The sequence below is a fragment of the Vespa crabro genome, chromosome 4 (assembly GCF_910589235.1).
Source record: "Vespa crabro chromosome 4, iyVesCrab1.2, whole genome shotgun sequence".
Classification (NCBI taxonomy): domain Eukaryota; kingdom Metazoa; phylum Arthropoda; class Insecta; order Hymenoptera; family Vespidae; genus Vespa; species Vespa crabro.
The window spans coordinates 316,731-335,000 of record NC_060958.1 but is presented as its reverse complement, the minus strand read 5'-3'; the positions used below and the strand labels follow the sequence as shown (position 1 = coordinate 335,000).

The 18,270-nt window shown below is 27.1% G+C and overlaps 2 protein-coding genes and 1 long non-coding RNA gene across 13 annotated transcripts in view; 2 read left to right on the top strand and 1 right to left on the bottom strand.

The window, feature by feature from the left end:
- LOC124423390 (alpha-mannosidase 2) overlaps positions 1 to 18,270 on the top strand; it is a 180,668-nt gene that overhangs the window by 94,917 nt on the left and 67,481 nt on the right. The window lies entirely within an intron of this gene.
- Positions 7,719 to 14,257, bottom strand: LOC124423395. Of its 7 annotated transcripts, none has more exons than XR_006942063.1 (6): positions 14,099 to 14,257; positions 13,857 to 13,976; positions 13,653 to 13,770; positions 13,305 to 13,563; positions 9,673 to 13,201; positions 7,719 to 9,569 (listed from the first exon to the last, which is right to left on the bottom strand). XR_006942063.1 is itself a non-coding variant. In XM_046961078.1 (5 exons), the coding sequence occupies exons 1-5, from the start codon at positions 14,255 to 14,257 to the stop codon at positions 12,982 to 12,984; spliced, it is 876 nt and encodes a 291-aa protein (XP_046817034.1). In that variant the 3' UTR covers positions 7,719 to 12,981. The 7 variants fall into 7 exon arrangements, 1 of the variants encoding a protein (XP_046817034.1); XR_006942065.1 differs by having other exon boundaries at positions 7,719 to 10,343; positions 10,430 to 13,201; XR_006942064.1 differs by having other exon boundaries at positions 7,719 to 12,353; positions 12,466 to 13,201.
- LOC124423400 lies at positions 14,659 to 15,048 on the top strand. Its single transcript, XR_006942069.1, has 2 exons — positions 14,659 to 14,742; positions 14,825 to 15,048. It is a non-coding gene; the product is annotated as an uncharacterized LOC124423400 (long non-coding RNA).

Sequence of the window (18,270 nt, the reverse complement as noted above, 5' to 3'; positions counted from 1 at the left end):
ATTACATACGAAAATAATGAACGTCTACCAATTTGATAATTAATAATTACACATACGTGCTCCATCCTAACGCAACTCCCTCTATTGGGGTATCAACCACAGCTCTTGGTAGCAACCTCTTGGAAAGGTTTCGAGTTGAGAGTGTGGGAAAGAGAGTGCCTGTGAGAAGTGGCTTAGCCAAGTAGGGGAAAAAAAAGAAAAGAAAAGAAAAGAAAAGAACGTTTTGGCACGGTCACGTACCAGAAGTGGCCACGTACGTCTACATTTTTTTTCTTTTCTTTTTTTTCTTTTTTTTTTTTTTTTTCTTTTACGTTGAGACACGCGTACGTACGTATGACTAGCCAATAAATATATACCTACGTGCGAAGGGATGCTTGGAGGGTTGTGCCACGCAAGCTCTTTGATTCGTCGAGGACCACTTCCCAGCAGACGTTTCTTTTTGTTCTCACCACGATCACAGCTGGTCCTCGACACTCAACGAAGAATGAAAAGAAGAGAGAGAGAAAGAGAGATAGAGAGAGATTTTCTTTTGATTTCTACTCCTCTTTCTCTCTCTCTCTCTCTCTCTCTCATTGCTTTTCGTTTTACTTTTATCTTTCTCTTTCCCTCTATTTGCCTCTCTCTCTTTCTCCCTCATTGCTTTTCGTTTTACTTTTATCTTTCTCTTTTCCTCTATTTGCCTCTCTCTCTCTCTCTCTCTCTTTCTCTCTTCGTTTATATCTGTCTACCTCTCTCTTTTCCCCTTATCCCTTCGATCTTTTATACGTGACGTCGAAAGTTTGTCGCTTAGAGCGAACGAGGGTGAAAGTAGGGAGTGGAGGAGAGGAAGGGCTTCGCCCTATCCTTAATCGGGTCTCCGATGGAAACATCCCCTCCTTGAGAACATGAACTCAAAACGTATTTCCGATTGCAATGTATCGATTACTCTTTGGCTTCTATCGTATTATGACTTCCCACTTCCTGCGGATTAACTTTCTAAAAATTCGAATTCTCTTTCATTTTTTTCTTTTTTTTTTTTAACATATCTATGTATGTGTATGTGCACGAAGTTTTCCAATACATAACATATATGTACATATGATGAATATATATATATATATATATATATATATATATGTTTGTTCATTAAATTAATTAATTAATGAATTATTTAGATTTATTATCATTTATTTCGATACTCGTTGACATTTTTTTTCCTTCTTTTTATTGTTTTCTTTTTTATTTATTTCGCCGTCCATCATATATTTTCTCTCATACGGAGTTACTCGTTTTAATGCAATGTATTATTAGTAAGCCATAAATTTCATCTACAATGTATGCATGAAATATGATATTTTTTGCATATTTTATCGACCGATAACAAATTTCCCTTAGTAATATGGACAATGTTAGCACGCTCGATTCGAAGTATGTACGTCTAATTATTATTAATGGACGTACGTTTTCGATTGGTTGAAAAGTGGGAGAATAGTCTATGAAGCATGAAGCGAGTAGGGCGAATTTGAAACGGGAATTTGTGGGAACGCGAACGGATTGAAATCTAAGGGACCGGAAGGCACCTGCGTTTATCTCATATACAGGATGCCTTTTAAACACTTGACATAAATTCGAGACTTCATTTATTAAATATTGTATTATCTTTAAGCGTTAAAATTTATTTCGTAATTATATCTCTCATTGATATAAAGCATTTAACATTATAATTACGAATATTCATATATAAATTTATTTTGATATATATATATATATATATATAACTTTTAATAAAATATACATGCAGTTTATTCGTAATACATTTATGCAATCGTTTTGCAATATGACAAATTGAAATTACTTAATTATATAATAATTGATATCGATGAAAAGTAATATCAAATGTTTGGTTTCAAAAAGTTTCTTTTTTTTATTCAAACTTACAAAACACACCCTGTATATATTCCACCAACCAAGTGATATCATTTACGAATGAGTGCATCCTCTTCAAGGATCCGTTTTCTCAAATTTATTGAACGCATCATTCCATTAACGACGCACGACGTAACATTGATCACATTGACCATACTCAGAAACCATATGAATGGTTATAAGAGTCGAACGATTAAATTTCATCGGAAAACGAAAATATACTTCAAAATCTATACAACCTTTCAAAAATATCGACAATAAAAATACTGAAATTTATCGAATATATACATCGAGTACATTATTTTATTATTATTACTGTGGTTATTATTATTGTATTAAAAAGAAAAATGGAAAAGAACGTGAAATATTAAATGAAAATAAAGTTACTAAATATTTACTAAGATTCAAAAATACTGAATAAGAAAAGAATAAAATGATAGATTGTTTAATGATAATAATATTTTTATAATTATTTATAATATGTCAAAAAAAGAAAAAATAAAAAGCAAATACTCGATTTCAATGTAAATTATAAAATATCGTTGCTAATGAGAATGTCCTTTGCACGATTTAAAAGCAAAAATTTCTTATGAGTACATTTTTCAAAAATAAAAAAAAATAAAAAGATAGTCTACATGTCTGGAATATTTTTAATCGTAAGAAAAAGATAATCGTATAACCACCGACACTCCTTTAATGAAGAGAACTTGAAGATGAAAAAAAAAATGAAAACAAGAAATATAATATAAAAATATTATAATTTTTTCATGTAAATAATTAACATTATAAACTTGTAAAATGAGATATAGATTCGATTGTTTGATTATTATAGAATTTTATAATTTTGATATTAACAATGATCTATCAATCGTTTTGTAATACTTTACAAGCATATTTATTAAATTATATTAATTTCTTTGTAATAATTCATCTATTATCAATCTATATATGATAAATCAAAAATATTGTAAATTACAAAGTAGGGAAAAGACTTTTAACTAAAACTTAATTTTTTTCGTTTTTAATCGTTGTTTTTAATCATTGTTATTGATTAGAGACACGATGTATAACTGTTATAAACTATTGAATAGTTGACAATTCTTATCATGCATGCAGAATGTACGTGGCTATTTATTCATACGAGAACACAGAATAATAATATATGCTGCTTTTTAGATAATAGTTAATATAAATTGGTAATATCGATCCAGTTTCACTTATTTCATCAGAAACATACTGAAAGGTACGCAACAAAGATAAAAGGATAAAAAAGAAAAAACGATATATGGATAAAAGCTTATCGAAAGAATAAAATCATTGATTAAAATCGTGCAAATATATAATAATGAATTAGTGACACATTTTTACGATGTGTATTTTTTTTTTCCTTTGCGATCGTAACTACAGATAATTCCCTGCGATTCGAATATATTTTTTTCTCTCTTTTTTTTCTTTTCTTTTTTTTTTTTTTTTTGAATTATTAATTCCGATTTATCCATCATTAGATCGTTTATCAACGAACGTTTACGCATACAATGTAGAATTTTCTTCGTTTGAAAATTATACGTTAAGTCGATTATTACAACACATCTGCAATTTCGACGAATAATCTGAACGAAATATTGTTCAACAATGTTTACGACAAGGATGTATATTTGTCGTTGCATTGTATCTCATCTTATTTTCCGTTGTGTATTTAATTGATTCATTAAATGATCACGACGGAATTATTAACTTTAACAATAACAAATTTATTGTTTATCATTAGAATAACAAGTGTAATCGAGTCGGGTATTTAAAGCGAATTTTTAAATGATATTCGAAGTTATCTGTTTCGTTATGTGATATCGATCGATTTAAAAATATTTCATATTGTAATTTGCAGAGATATAATTCTAGCTGTGCATTTTCTCAATGAATATTTACGAACGTAAATGTAAATAACAACTCCTGATAAAACATCGGTGAAGATGAATCTTTTTTTTTTTTTTTTAGAAATTAAAGAGGAAAAAAAGGGGAAGCAATCAATGATTATTTATACGTTGCAGACGCGTTTGGATAATTCGTCTTGAATGTTGAAATAATCGCAAGTGCAAATTCTTAAAAAAAAAAAAAATAATTCAAAAATAAGCTCCAAAAAAAATTATGACTCGTTTGATCAATGAGTTCACTTCTTATTTTTATCGTCCAGCTTATTAGATTCCAATGGCTCGTTTTATTTCTCTTTTTTTTTTCTTTCCTTTTCTTTTCTTATCGTGCATCCAATGAATTCTCAAGAGTAAATATTTCGTGATATATGACATTTGCGATTTGAGAAAAAGTTTTACATATAAATAGCCAAGGGTGCGTTCGTACGTGCGCAATATAATAATAACGTAATAATAACAAAATCCAATGAATAGATTAGGTAACAACGTTCGGAATACTTCATATTAAGATCTGACATGAAGATCTAATATGAAGATCTGACATTAAACTGAAATCCATTTAGTTTTTTTACTATTAGATAATAAAAAAAAAAAAAAAAAAAAAAAAAAAAAAAGATTAGAATTTTCAGCGATAGATAGATAGCTTCATTCGTTCGTCGTAAATATTTCGTACTTAAACGATATTGTTTTGTGCATTGAATAAATATATAAATTATTAAATAAATAAATAAATAGACATTATTGGATATTAATTTTTAAAAGTTATTTTTACTTGAAAAATTTAAACCTTTAAATTTTTCTGAAGATAATTTCTTCTTTTTTTTTTCTCTTCTTTAATTTTATAACATTTTACAGGCTTCCCTCTCCCCACCCTCCCCTACTTTAGGCATGTTCTGTGTGATTAAACGAATATATCCTTCCAGGTATTATCTAAGTAATTTGCTACTGCTTCCTTACCTTGTAAGGTATTCTATCCCCTTCCATAACGACATGCGCGTTATGAACGTACTTCTTAACGTTTCAAACTTCCGTAGTTTAATTTCATCGCTTGAAGATGACACATTACTGCAAAAGAAAAAGAATGTGAGTATATGACGAGTTAGTGTTATAATCTATCATTTGTACTGGAACAAGTGAACAATGTTAATATATGTTCGTTCTTTTACAACAAACATATTCGTGTGCAGATATGATATTATTCACATAATTTAATAACTCACATAATTTAATAAATTAATAACTCACATAATTTTCAACGTAAGAAAGCATTCATATATATCTTTTCAATTGTATATTCATTATAACTTTGTATTATTACTATTATTATTTCTATTATTATTGTGATACACGTGATTGATTAAAAACACGATATCCTTTTTATTAACATAGCTTCTTAAATACAATGAAAAATTTACTAATAATTATAATTAATATTTTCTAACTAAAGTTCAACGATAATAATAAAATATTGTAAATTAATCAGTGCAAATGTAGAAACATTAAATCAGAAAGAAAACACAAAGATTTGTTATTTATAAAAAAAATTATAGATATAGGAAAATAAAATTTCTTTTGGACAAATAATTTGCATCTAGTAAGTATTAAAACCAAGAATTTATGCATTAATATAATGCTGTGTAATCAAGGATTATCATATGACGTTTTTCTCTGTTAAAATCGTTGCAGATTAAAAAATACCATAGCAAATGAAAATGATGACTGCATTAGCTGGAAAACAAAATTTCTATTAGTATAACATTTTTTTGAAATTCATGAGTTATATTTGCAAAGAATTTGTTACCTTGGCAAAAGTATAATGAGATACTACGACTAGTCCCTTTATAGAAAGATAACATGGTCTCATGGTTTTCATGATCAGTAGAAGTAATATTTTTTGCGTTTTCAATGATAACAAATAAAAGGGAATTTGACATCTAGGAAAATTAATTATTCATAAATATTTAAGAGAATGGATCAGAAAATTGAAATTGAATATACTATAAATGCTTACAACTGAATGAATAAATCAGCGTGCTCATCTATTAATTTCTGTCCCAGATAAAAGTAAGCATATATTACGAGCAGAGATCCAAGGACATAACAAAATTTTCTTATTCCTTCATTCGCATTTACGGTAAAACAAAGTATCTGAAATAACTAAAAACAAATTTCTATGTTTTATACCTCGATACGATATTTTTGAAATTTTTAATTTACGACATATATGTTACTTACGTAAATATAATCTACAATAATTAAAATCGACGCGAAGAATCCTTCGAATATATAAATTGTCTCATAAAACAATTTTATTAAATCAACAAAACTGGAAAAGTAAAAGAAATATTGTAATATTAATATTAGCAATTTGAACATATAACACAAATTTGCAATGTACCCTTATAAAATTAGATACCAACTTAAGTGCATTATTGTATAATTCTATTGTATCAACTATCCACTCGTTTTCCTCTTTAAAAGTAAATGGACGGTAGTTGTCATCTGGTATTTTTTTTAAATACTCATTTACTCTCCATCTGTAATAATCAGCAATTTTTCTAATTACATATTCAGAAAAAATTGTATACTGAAAATTATTATGTTTCATAGTAAAATATATCATTATTATTGATTGCTTACTCGATAATATTAAACAGTGCACAGGCATGCTGTATAATTGCTATGAACATTGAGTAGTTAGCTACTCCTATCATACAGGTAATGCACAGAGATATGTATTCATACAAAAGTGCAATAAAGTAAAACAATTGATTTTTCATAAAATATTCAGCACGAATTGGTAATATTAATTCAGTTTCACTTGTTACACGAAAAACATATTGAAAGATACGTAATAAAGATGGAAATATCAATAAGATAATATAGATGTAAAAACTAACTGAAACAGTAAAGGCTCCAATGTAGATTTTGTAACTGTAGCTTAATGAATTTCTAATACTTTTACTATGCTTATTTTCTTTTACTCACTTGCGATTATAATAGTAGATTGTCTGCTTATATTCGCATATTTTTTTAGTATTATTAACTCCGGCTTGTCTGCAAAATCCATCCAATCACAATTAATACGACGCATAATATTCTTCATCTAAAAGTTATACGATAAATTAATTATTATAACACACAAGTATGTCGTTTATAATTATTAAAAAATATGTGGAACGAATTGCGCACAATTGTATCCTTCAACAATAGGTTCCAATAGCAAGACCCGAAGCATAGAGTAGGCAGAATAGTTTCCAATAATCCGGTGAGCAAATTTATTTTTGGTTCTGATGTGAAAAACATATAAATCTAGAGTACAATTCGTTATTAGTTATATCTAATAAATAAGCAGTCATTTAAATTGTTCTTTGAAAAAATCTTTTTTTTTTTTCATAAATTATATGAAATATTTATTCATTAATCAGAAAAGTTACCAATTGACTTAATCCTATGACTATTATAATATTTATAGAACAAATGTAAATCTGTTGTTTCAACGATGAGTGGTATTCCCATAGACCGATTAATCTTAAAAATTGAAGATTAAGAGCGTAGTACTCGTTGTTGATATAGTCCTCTTCTTTCGACTGCATACTGTCGTCTGTGGTAAATAACTTCGATCGATTTCGAACCCACGTTTATAGCTTGATTAAGTATTCTAATTACCCCTTCTGGTAACATCTTAATAATTAAATGTAGGGGAGAACGTTTGGAAATTGTTTTGAACTTTTTTATAGGAATACTTCACGTCTCGAACGTGTTCTAAATTCTTTTTCCCATTATTGACTACTGTATATGTCAAACAGGTGTATGTTCCCAGTTGTTAAGTAATTTATTATTACATCGTTAAAAGAGTATTTTATCCCCTCCAAAAGGGACATGCGCATTATGAACTCTCTCCTTCTTACTGTTTTGTTCTCTGAGCAGTTTACTTTTGTCTCTTGAAGATAACGTATAACTACGTTTATAGAGCATGTTAGTGCTTAACACGTAAGCATTATTCTATTCGTAAAAATAAGTATTCATGTCAATGTAAAAGTTTTATGAAAATTATTTAAATCTCCTTTACCTACGATATTTTACCTAAAATCATTATTATGTTTTCCATTTTTCCACCTTTATTATCTGTACAATTAAACAGATGTTTCTTTTCAAGTATTAAACAAACTAACGTTGTCCCTTTAACATTCTACCATATTTTACTTCTTCAACAAAAGTTATATGAATTACTTTGTTTTCTTGCTATACACTTTTGTCTTTTGAAGATAACATATTACTATTTTGAAATAGAATACGGCTACATTCTATTCTTATCATTTGTAATGTAACAAATGAATAAGTATAATTATTCAATGTTAATATCATGTACAATTGTTTATTCCTTCATGGAAATTACCTTGAATGTATAGATTTGTGTGATTTCTAAGACAACAGCCATCAGGAGGATTCTGTTCAAGTTCTGTTTTCAAAAGAATATCTTTTCAAGTGTAGATTCAGTATAATTTTGTTTTATTACTATTTGTACTATTATTGTGTACACATACATGACTTATATCAGAATTATAACTTAAACATTTGAAATAAAATCACAAGATTGCCTATAGCAGAATTTTTCTTTTTTAACAGATATTTTTCTAAGTAATAACAAACCCCATCATTGCAAGAAAATGTTATATAACAACAAATGTAAACATGGATGTATATAACGAAAAAGAATACACTAAGATTTTTTATTTATGAATATTACTAAATAATGGAAAATAAAATTTCCTCTTAAACGAAGAACTTGCATCAATTCAGTATTTGCAGACAAAAAAACAAGAATTTCTATATTTTTATAACACAGTGTAAGGTATGATCATATATCATTTTTAATCAGTCATTGCAAGTTAAAAAATACCATAGCAAATGAAAATGATTTCTGCATTAACTGTAAAACTAAATCTCTCTTGATATAAAGTTTTTCAAATATCATTTATTCTATACAGAAAAAAAGATGTTACCTTGGCAAAAGTATAGTGTGATACTACGACCAGTCCTCTTACAGAAAGATAACATGGTCTCGTGGTTTTCATTATCAATAGAAGTAATATTTTTTGCGTTTTCAATGATAATAAATAAAAGGGAATTTGACATCTAGGAAAATTAATTACTCATAAATATCTAAGAAAATGGATTAGAAAATTGAATATACTATAAATACTTACAAATGAATGAATAAATCAGCGTGCTCATCTATTAATTTCTGTCCCAGATAAAAGTAAGCATATATTACGAGCAGAGATCCAATGATGTAACAGAATTTTGTTAATCCTTCATTCGCATTTAGGGTAAAACAAAATATCTGAAATAACTAAAAACAAATTTCTATATCCTGTATCCTGATACGCGATATTTACAAATTTTAATTTTCTATAAATTTATTACTTACATAGAAATAATCTACCATAATTAAAATCGACGCGAAGAATCCTTCGAATATATAAATTGTCTCATAAAACAATTTTATTAAATCAACAAAACTGGAGGAGTAAAAGAAATATTGTAATATTAATATTAGCAATTTGAACATATAATACAAATTTGCAATGTACCCTTATAAAATTAGATACCAACTTAAGTGCATTATTGTATAATTCTATTGTATCAACTATCCACTTGTTTTCCTCTTTAAGAGTAAACGGACGATAGTTGTTACATGGTTGTTTTTTAAAATACTCATTTACTCTCCATCTGTAACAATTAACAATTCTGCAAGTTAAGTATTCCCAAAAGATTCTATATTAGAAATTATTGTTTTGTATAGTAAAATGTATTATTATTATTGATTTCTTACTGGATGATATTAAACAGGGCACAGGCATGCTGTATAATTGCTATGAACATTGAGTAGTTAGCTACTCCTATCATACAGACAATGCACATGCCTATGTATTCGTACAAAAGTGCAATAAAGTAAAACAATTGATTTTTCATAAAATATTCAGCACGAACTGGTAATATTAATTCAGTTTCATTTATTACACCAAAAATGTATTGAAAGATACATAACAAGGATGGAAACATCAGTAAAACGATATACATGTAAAAACTGACTGAAAGAGTAAAGGCAATAATATAGTTTTAGTAATTGTAGCTTAATTAATTTGTAATACAATTATAATATATTTTATTTTCTCACTTGCGATTATAATAGTAGATTGTCTGCTTATATTCGCATATTTTTTTAGTATCATTATCTCCGGCTTATCTGCAAAATCTACCCAATCACGTTTGATATGATGCAAAATTTTCTTAATCTGAAAGTTGTACGACAAATTATCTATTCTAACACACGTGTATATAATTTATAATTGTAAAATGTATTTGTAACAATTATATTAATACAATTGTAGTTTTCGACAATAGGTTGCAATAGCAAGATCCGAAGCATAAAGTAGGCAGAGTTGTTTCCAATGATTTGGTGATCACATTTATGTTTGATTCTGACGTGAAAAGCATATAAATCTAAATAGTCAATAAAATTCTTGAGATATCATATTTTCGTCAATAATTATATGAAATATTTAATCATTAATAAGAATTATGATTACCTGCGGAAATAATGCGATGGCTAATATGATCTTTATAAAATGAACATAAATTATTTGCTTCAACGATGTCTGGTATTCACATAGACCGATCAATCTTAAAAATTGAAGATTACGAGCGTAGTACTCGTTGTTGATATAGTCCTCTTCTTTCGAATGCATACTGCCGTCTGTGGTGACTAACTAACTTCGATCGACTTCGAACCCACCTTCGTTACTTGATTAAGTATTCTAATTGTCCCTTCTGGTAACATGTTAATAATTCAATGTTAGGAAGAACGTTTGGAAGTTGTATCGAACCGATAAAAAGCATTTTTTTTTATAGCGATTCTTCATATAAAATCTGTTTTCTTTGTCTATTGATCTATTGTCGACAATTGTATGCGTAAAACAGATGTAAGTTCCCAACTATTAAGTAATTTGATGCTGCATTTTACATAACAGGATATTTTGTCCCCACCACAAAGGACATGCGCGTTATGATCTGACTTTTTCTTACCTTCTCATTCTTTCGCAGTTTAATATTATCGCTCAAAGATAACACATCTAATACTGAAATACCGAATATAAGTATTTTACACGTGAGTAATATTCCTTAATATTTATTGGATTATATGTTAATAAAAATTTTCATTTAATGTTCACGTGTCAACATTTGTTTATTTCTTCCCGTAAAATACTTTTATTTATGTTCACAAAAAACTCATATATTTTTTTCATACATATTTTCCTTTTTGTTTTTACTATGAATATAGAAATCGTTTGACCATGAAATGTTATGAATTATATTTTTAATCTTTTTTATTTTTAACTATCCTCCAATTGTGATAATTTGAAATATTACAAATTGAAATAGTTCTAAAAATGTTTCTTATTAAATACGTTTATTTTGCAAAGTAACATCCCCAACTGTTACGTGCAAATACTTAATTGTCAATATTCACTAATTGACCCTTTTATTGTGATCTTAAAAAACAAGCATTGTTGTTGATTTAAAAGTTTTATAAAAATTATTTAAATCTCCTTTACCTACGATATTTTACCTAAAATCATTATTATGTTTTCCATTTTTCTACCTTTATTACCTGTACAATTAAACAGATGTTTCTTTTCAAGTATTAAGCAAACTAACGTTATCCCTTTAACATTCTACCATACTTTACTTCTTCAACAAAAGTTATGTGAATTACTTTGTTTTCTTGCTATACACTTTTGTCTTTTGAAGATAACATATTACTATTTTGAAATAGAATACGGCTACATTCTACTCTTATCATTTGTAATATAACAAATGAATAAGTATAATTATTCAATGTTAATATCATGTACAATTGTTTATTCCTTCATGGAAATTACCTTGAATGTATAGATTTGTATGATTTCTAACACAACAGCCATCACAAAGATTCTGTTAAAGTTCTGTTTTGAACAGAATATCTTTTGAGTTTTACATTCATTATAAGGTATACATTAATTATTACTTCTACTATTATTGTGTAGATGCAAGTAACCAATATCAGGATTATTATTTAGTAAACATTTGAAATAAAATGACAAGATTGCCTAACAAGATTGCATAACAGAATTTTTCTTTTTGCCAGATTTTCTTTTTCGACAGATATTTTTCTAACTAATAGCAAACTCAAGGATTCTAAGTAAATACTATATGATAACAAATATATAGTAGGAAATATAAAATGAAAAAGGATACACTAAGATTTTTTATTTATGAATATTACTAAGTAATGGAAATAAAATTTCCTCTTAAACGAAGAATTTGCATCAATTCAGTATTTGCAGACAAAAAAGCATAAATTTCTGTATTTTTATAACGCAGTGTAAGGCATGATCATATATCATTTTTAATCGGTTAAAGTCATTGCAGCTTATAAAATACCATAGCAAATGAAAATGACGACTGCATTAACTGCAAAATTAAATTTGTATTGATATAAAATTTTTCGAAAATCGTTATTTGTACAGCTGCAGAATCTATATCTGCAGAACGTTGTTCTGTATATTTGCAAAGAATTTGTTACCTTCGTAAAAGTATAGTGAGATACTACGACTAGTCCCTTTATAGAAAGATAGCATGGACTCATGGTTTTCGTGATCAGTAGGAGCAATATTTTTTGCGTTTTCAATGATAACAAATAAAACGGGATTTGACATCTAGAAAAATTAATTATTCATAAATATTTAAGAGAATGGATCAGAAAATTGAAATTGAATATACTATAAATGCTTACAACTGAATGAATAAATCAGCGTGCTCATCTATTAATTTCTGTCCCAGATAAAAGTAAGCATATATTACGAGCAGAGATCCAAGGACATAACAAAATTTTCTTATTCCTTCATTCGCATTTACGGTAAAACAAAGTATCTGAAATAACTAAAAACAAATTTCTATGTTTTATACCTTGATACGATATTTTTGAAATTTTTAATTTACGACATATATGTTACTTACGTAAATATAATCTACAATAATTAAAATTGACGCGAAGAATCCTTCGAATATATAAATTGTCTCATAAAACAATTTTATTAAATCAACAAAACTGGAAAAGTAAAAGAAATATTGTAATATTAATATTAGCAATTTGAACATATAACACAAATTTGCAATGTACCCTTATAAAATTAGATACCAACTTAAGTGCATTATTGTATAATTCTATTGTATCAACTATCCACTCGTTTTCCTCTTTAAAAGTAAATGGACGGTAGTTGTCATCTGGTATTTTTTTTAAATACTCATTTACTCTCCATCTGTAATAATCAGCAATTTTTCTAATTAAATATTCAGACAAAATTGTATACTGAAAATTATTATGTTTCATAGTAAAATATATCATTATTATTGATTGCTTACTCGATAATATTAAACAGTGCACAGGCATGCTGTATAATTGCTATGAACATTGAGTAGTTAGCTACTCCTATCATACAGGTAATGCACAGAGCTATGTATTCATACAGAAGTGTAATAAAGTAAAACAATTGATTTTTTGTAAAATAGTAAGTACGAATTGGTAATATTAATTTAGTTTCACTTCTTACACCAAAAACATATTGAAAGATACGTAATAAAGATGGAAATATCAATAAGATAATATAGATGTAAAAACTAACTGAAACAGTAAAGGCTCCAATGTAGATTTTGTAACTGTAGCTTAATGAATTTCTAATACTTTTACTATGCTTATTTTCTTTTACTCACTTGCGATTATAATAGTAGATTGTCTGCTTATATTCGCATATTTTTTTAGTATTATTAACTCCGGCTTGTCTGCAAAATCCATCCAATCACAATTAATACGACGCATAATATTCTTCATCTAAAAGTTATACGATAAATTAATTATTATAACACACAAGTATGTCGTTTATAATTATTAAAAAATATGTGGAACGAATTGCGCACAATTGTATCCTTCAACAATAGGTTCCAATAGCAAGACCCGAAGCATAGAGTAGGCAGGATAGTTTCCAATAATTCGGTGAGCAAATTTATTTTTGGTTCTGATGTGAAAAACATATAAATCTAGAATACAATTCGTTATTAGTTATATCTAATAAATAAGCAGTCATTTAAATTGTTCTTTGAAAAAATCTTTTTTTTTCATAAATTATATGAAATATTTATTCATTAATCAGAAAAATTACCGATTGACTTAATCCTATGAGTATTATAATATTTATAGAACAAATGTAAATCTGTTGTTTCAACGATGAGTGGTATTCCCATAGACCGATTAATCTTAAAAATTGAAGATTAAGAGCGTAGTACTCGTTGTTGATATAGTCCTCTTCTTTCGACTGCATACTGTCGTCTGTGGTAAATAACTTCGATCGATTTCGAACCCACGTTTTTAACTTGATTAAGTATTCTAATTGTCCCTTCTAGTAACATTGTAATAATTAAATGTAGGAGAGAACGTTTGGAAATTGTCTCGAATTGTAAGAAGACTTTTTTTAATAGCGTTTAATAGCGTTAGCTTATGTAAAATTTTTATCGTGTTGTAAGATTTTACACACATTGTCGCAAATGTATATGTCAAACAAGTGTATGTTCCCAGTTATTAAGTAATTAGTTGTTGCGTCTTTAGATAGCAGGACATTTTATCCTCCCTCCCCAGTCCCTCTACAAAGGACATGCGCATTACGATCGTATTCCTTCTGACCTTCTCATTCTCTCGCAGTTTAATTTTATCGCTCGAAGACGATACATCTATTACTGAAATTAACAATCTTCAGTGTTTTAAGTGTGAATAATATTCGTTAATATTTATTGGATTATATCTTAACAAGTTAGTAGCTTGAAATATATACCTGTTTAATACATACATTTGCTGTCAATTTAAGCAACTGTGCTTTTGCGTCTTTACTTAGTTGGATATTTTATGCCCTTCACGCAAGACATCCACGTCACAAACTTGCTCCTTATTATTATCTAATTCTATCAGTAATTCGCTCTCATCACCTCGAAGATAATTCATTACTTTAAGGAAAAGAAGATTTTGTGTTTTACATGTAAGTTTAAATATTGTGAAATATACTATAGGATTGACGTAAGTAAGTTAATATTACGTAAAAATAAAATGATTATAAAACGACGACTCTGGTTATATAAAGAATTATTTTCTTCCCTTTTTATCGTTGTCAATTAATTGATTAAAATAATTCGTTTTTTATAAATTAATTTGTTTTTCTTCTTTTGTCAGTAACACCTGAAATTTATTGAATTCTTTCTCGTAGGATCTAACTACTTTTTTTTACTCTTCTTTTCTTTTTTTACACTGTTATATCGATTTCACGATTCTCCGTTAGCTCTTTCCTTTTTTTATCTATCGTTTTAATACTTATCGTTTCTATACATATGTATTTACATATATTTTACACAGAGATAATCCTGTGGAGTGGAAACTATATGAGACATTTTCTTAATTTTTATTCTTATTGCACATTATATATAATTTATAATTTATATACATATAATATATAATTTTAATATCATTACATACATACATACATACATATATATATATATATATATGTGCTTACACATAATTTCATACAATTACATATAATTTTTAAAACTTGTCATATTTTTTCTCTGTTTATCACTTTGATTTTTTTTTTTTTATATTCATTATTCTCAACATAAATTGTAAGACACTCTAGCGAATAAAAACGATATTCACATTAACTATAGTATATTAACTATAATTTGGATTAATTATAATAATTAATTATAGTAATAAATTATAATTTGCATTTACTATAATAATTAATTATAGTATTAAGACAAATTGTGATTAATGTAAAATAATTTTACGAATATATTCATGGACAAACTTTTACATTTTTAAAAATATGATGCGATACTAGGAGTACATTTTCTAATAACACTGATAAAACGATATTTAAAAAAGAAATCGTTTACATGAGCATACAAATAATAAACAACAAGATATTAGGTAAATATCACAAATATAAAAAATTGTATAAAATAATAATAATAATGATAAGCATATATTACGAATATAAATCCTATAATGTAACAACGTTTCATTAATATTTCGTTCATACCTAACTTCTCTTAAAATTAAATTAACAACTATAATAACTGAATTATATATTAAACATTTACAATATTAATTGTAAAAAACGATTTGACGAGATATATTTTCTCAGCTTTATTAACTCCAAAAAAAAATTTTAATAACAAACAAATATAACAATGTATATAAATATTTATCATTTGCATTAACATATATTTATCAACGATATAATCTCGTGTAAGATTATATGATACGTTATAATCTTATTATAACGTATAGTACTTTATTATACTGATGATTCAACTCAGATTCTTTCTGAAATATCTTAAATTATAATCGATTTGAAAAAAAAAATTCGAAGAAATTTACTCGAAGTAAAGATTTCTCTCGAAAAATTATGTTTTCGTTCAATGGCTATCCTAATGAATTATTTACACAACTATTGAACAGGTTGTAAACATGTTATATGATCGATAAAAACATTGAATGGCGAGCAATTTGTATCATACGTACCAGAATGGTCATTATATGCTGAATCAAGAGCATAGAGTTAATAGAGCATTTTATTTTTTGTTAAATTAGTCAATATGAACTGATAATGTCAATTTGCTTTCACTTATTACACCGAATATTATGTAGAATATCAAATGTAATAGGAATGAACAAAAAAATATCAAAAAAGTTTTATTACATTTAAATTTAAAAATATTCATTAAAAATTATAAATATGCTAGTAAAATGTTAGAATCTCGAGTGAATTCATTTTAATATTATAGTATCGCAAATCAATAATATTTAAAATATATATAAATATTAATAAGGTCTAGAAAGGACCAAGACAGTATAGAAAGTATTAGAATAAAGATTTCAAAGTGATTAAATTTTCCACAAATGGCGGATAAAATTGGCATCTCGTATTAATGAATTTTAATCAGATAACGTTCAATAAGCGTTCTAAGAGAATACAAATCGTTCAATTGATTTAAGACTCATCGATTTTTGGATAAAATCTTATAAATTTATTATTAGGGTATTTATAAGCTGCGGAATAAAAATTCATTAATCGATTATGGGTCTTACAAAATTCTAAAATACAGGCTTGTTATTTAACTATCAATTTTATACGAAGAATTATTTATTTATTTATAGAATATTTAATGATTATTTGATTATTAATTTTACAGATTGAAAAATGCAGATATATTACTTAATTGCCTGCTTCATCGAATAAAGACTTAAAAACTAAATAAAGGACTTTATTTTAGCTAATTATTGGACCGAATATATAAAACGACATTTCAGATTTTCTCTAATTAATTTTTTCTGATTTCTCTCTCTCTCTCTCTCTCTCTCTCTCTCTCTCTCTCTCTTCGAAAGCACCTAACTGATCTCACCAACGAAACTGGCCGAGGACAAAAGCTTTTGGTTCCTATTAGATTTTAACAATACTATAATATATTGTATTATGAGACGAGATTTTAGCTGGCGTCAAGATTCGAAGAATTTCTAGAGGTATATGTTTAAAAGAAAAGAAATTGAAAAATATCTAAACTATTTCATGACTTAGAAGGTGATAGTTGAACACATGAATGACTTAAGGATCTAAAAATTAGAGAGTGTTCGACAATGGCGTAATAGGATACCGAGAGTTTGTTTTGAAAATGCTGAAAGGCATCTGTTTATTTTTCGTTCTAATTGTATTCTTAACCTTCAGCCAAGGAAATATCGAGCGTGAGTGTAAACAATACACGAAAAACGAACATAATCGATCATTAATTTTTATTCTTTATTTAACTCGTTTCAATGATGTTTAATACGCTGTAAAAATCTATGCAATATAAAGTAAATACGCGATAAATACTGTTGTAAGAATAACAAAATGTTATTAATAAAATTGGTAGAAACATTTGCATGAATGTATTGATCGAATCCATATTCGAATCAATTACAAGAACATCGTATGTTTACAGCGATAGAAACATTTTGATTAAAACATTTTCATTAAAATAATAACAATACGTTTGTTCGAGCTCGGAAAAAATATCTGTAAGATATGGATTTTAAAATTGTAAAAAATATATTTTGATAATTTTGTCCCTTGCATAACATTTTTACACTTTGTGGCTTACCATATAACGAAGTAATAATTAAGTAATTAACCAGGTGTTACTTCTCACCTATCAAATAGATTGCTGTTGCATATTGAAAGAGTATAGTTTTCTATCGACCAATCTCTACCCCATAAGAGAACATGCATTGTTGAGTTTGCACTAG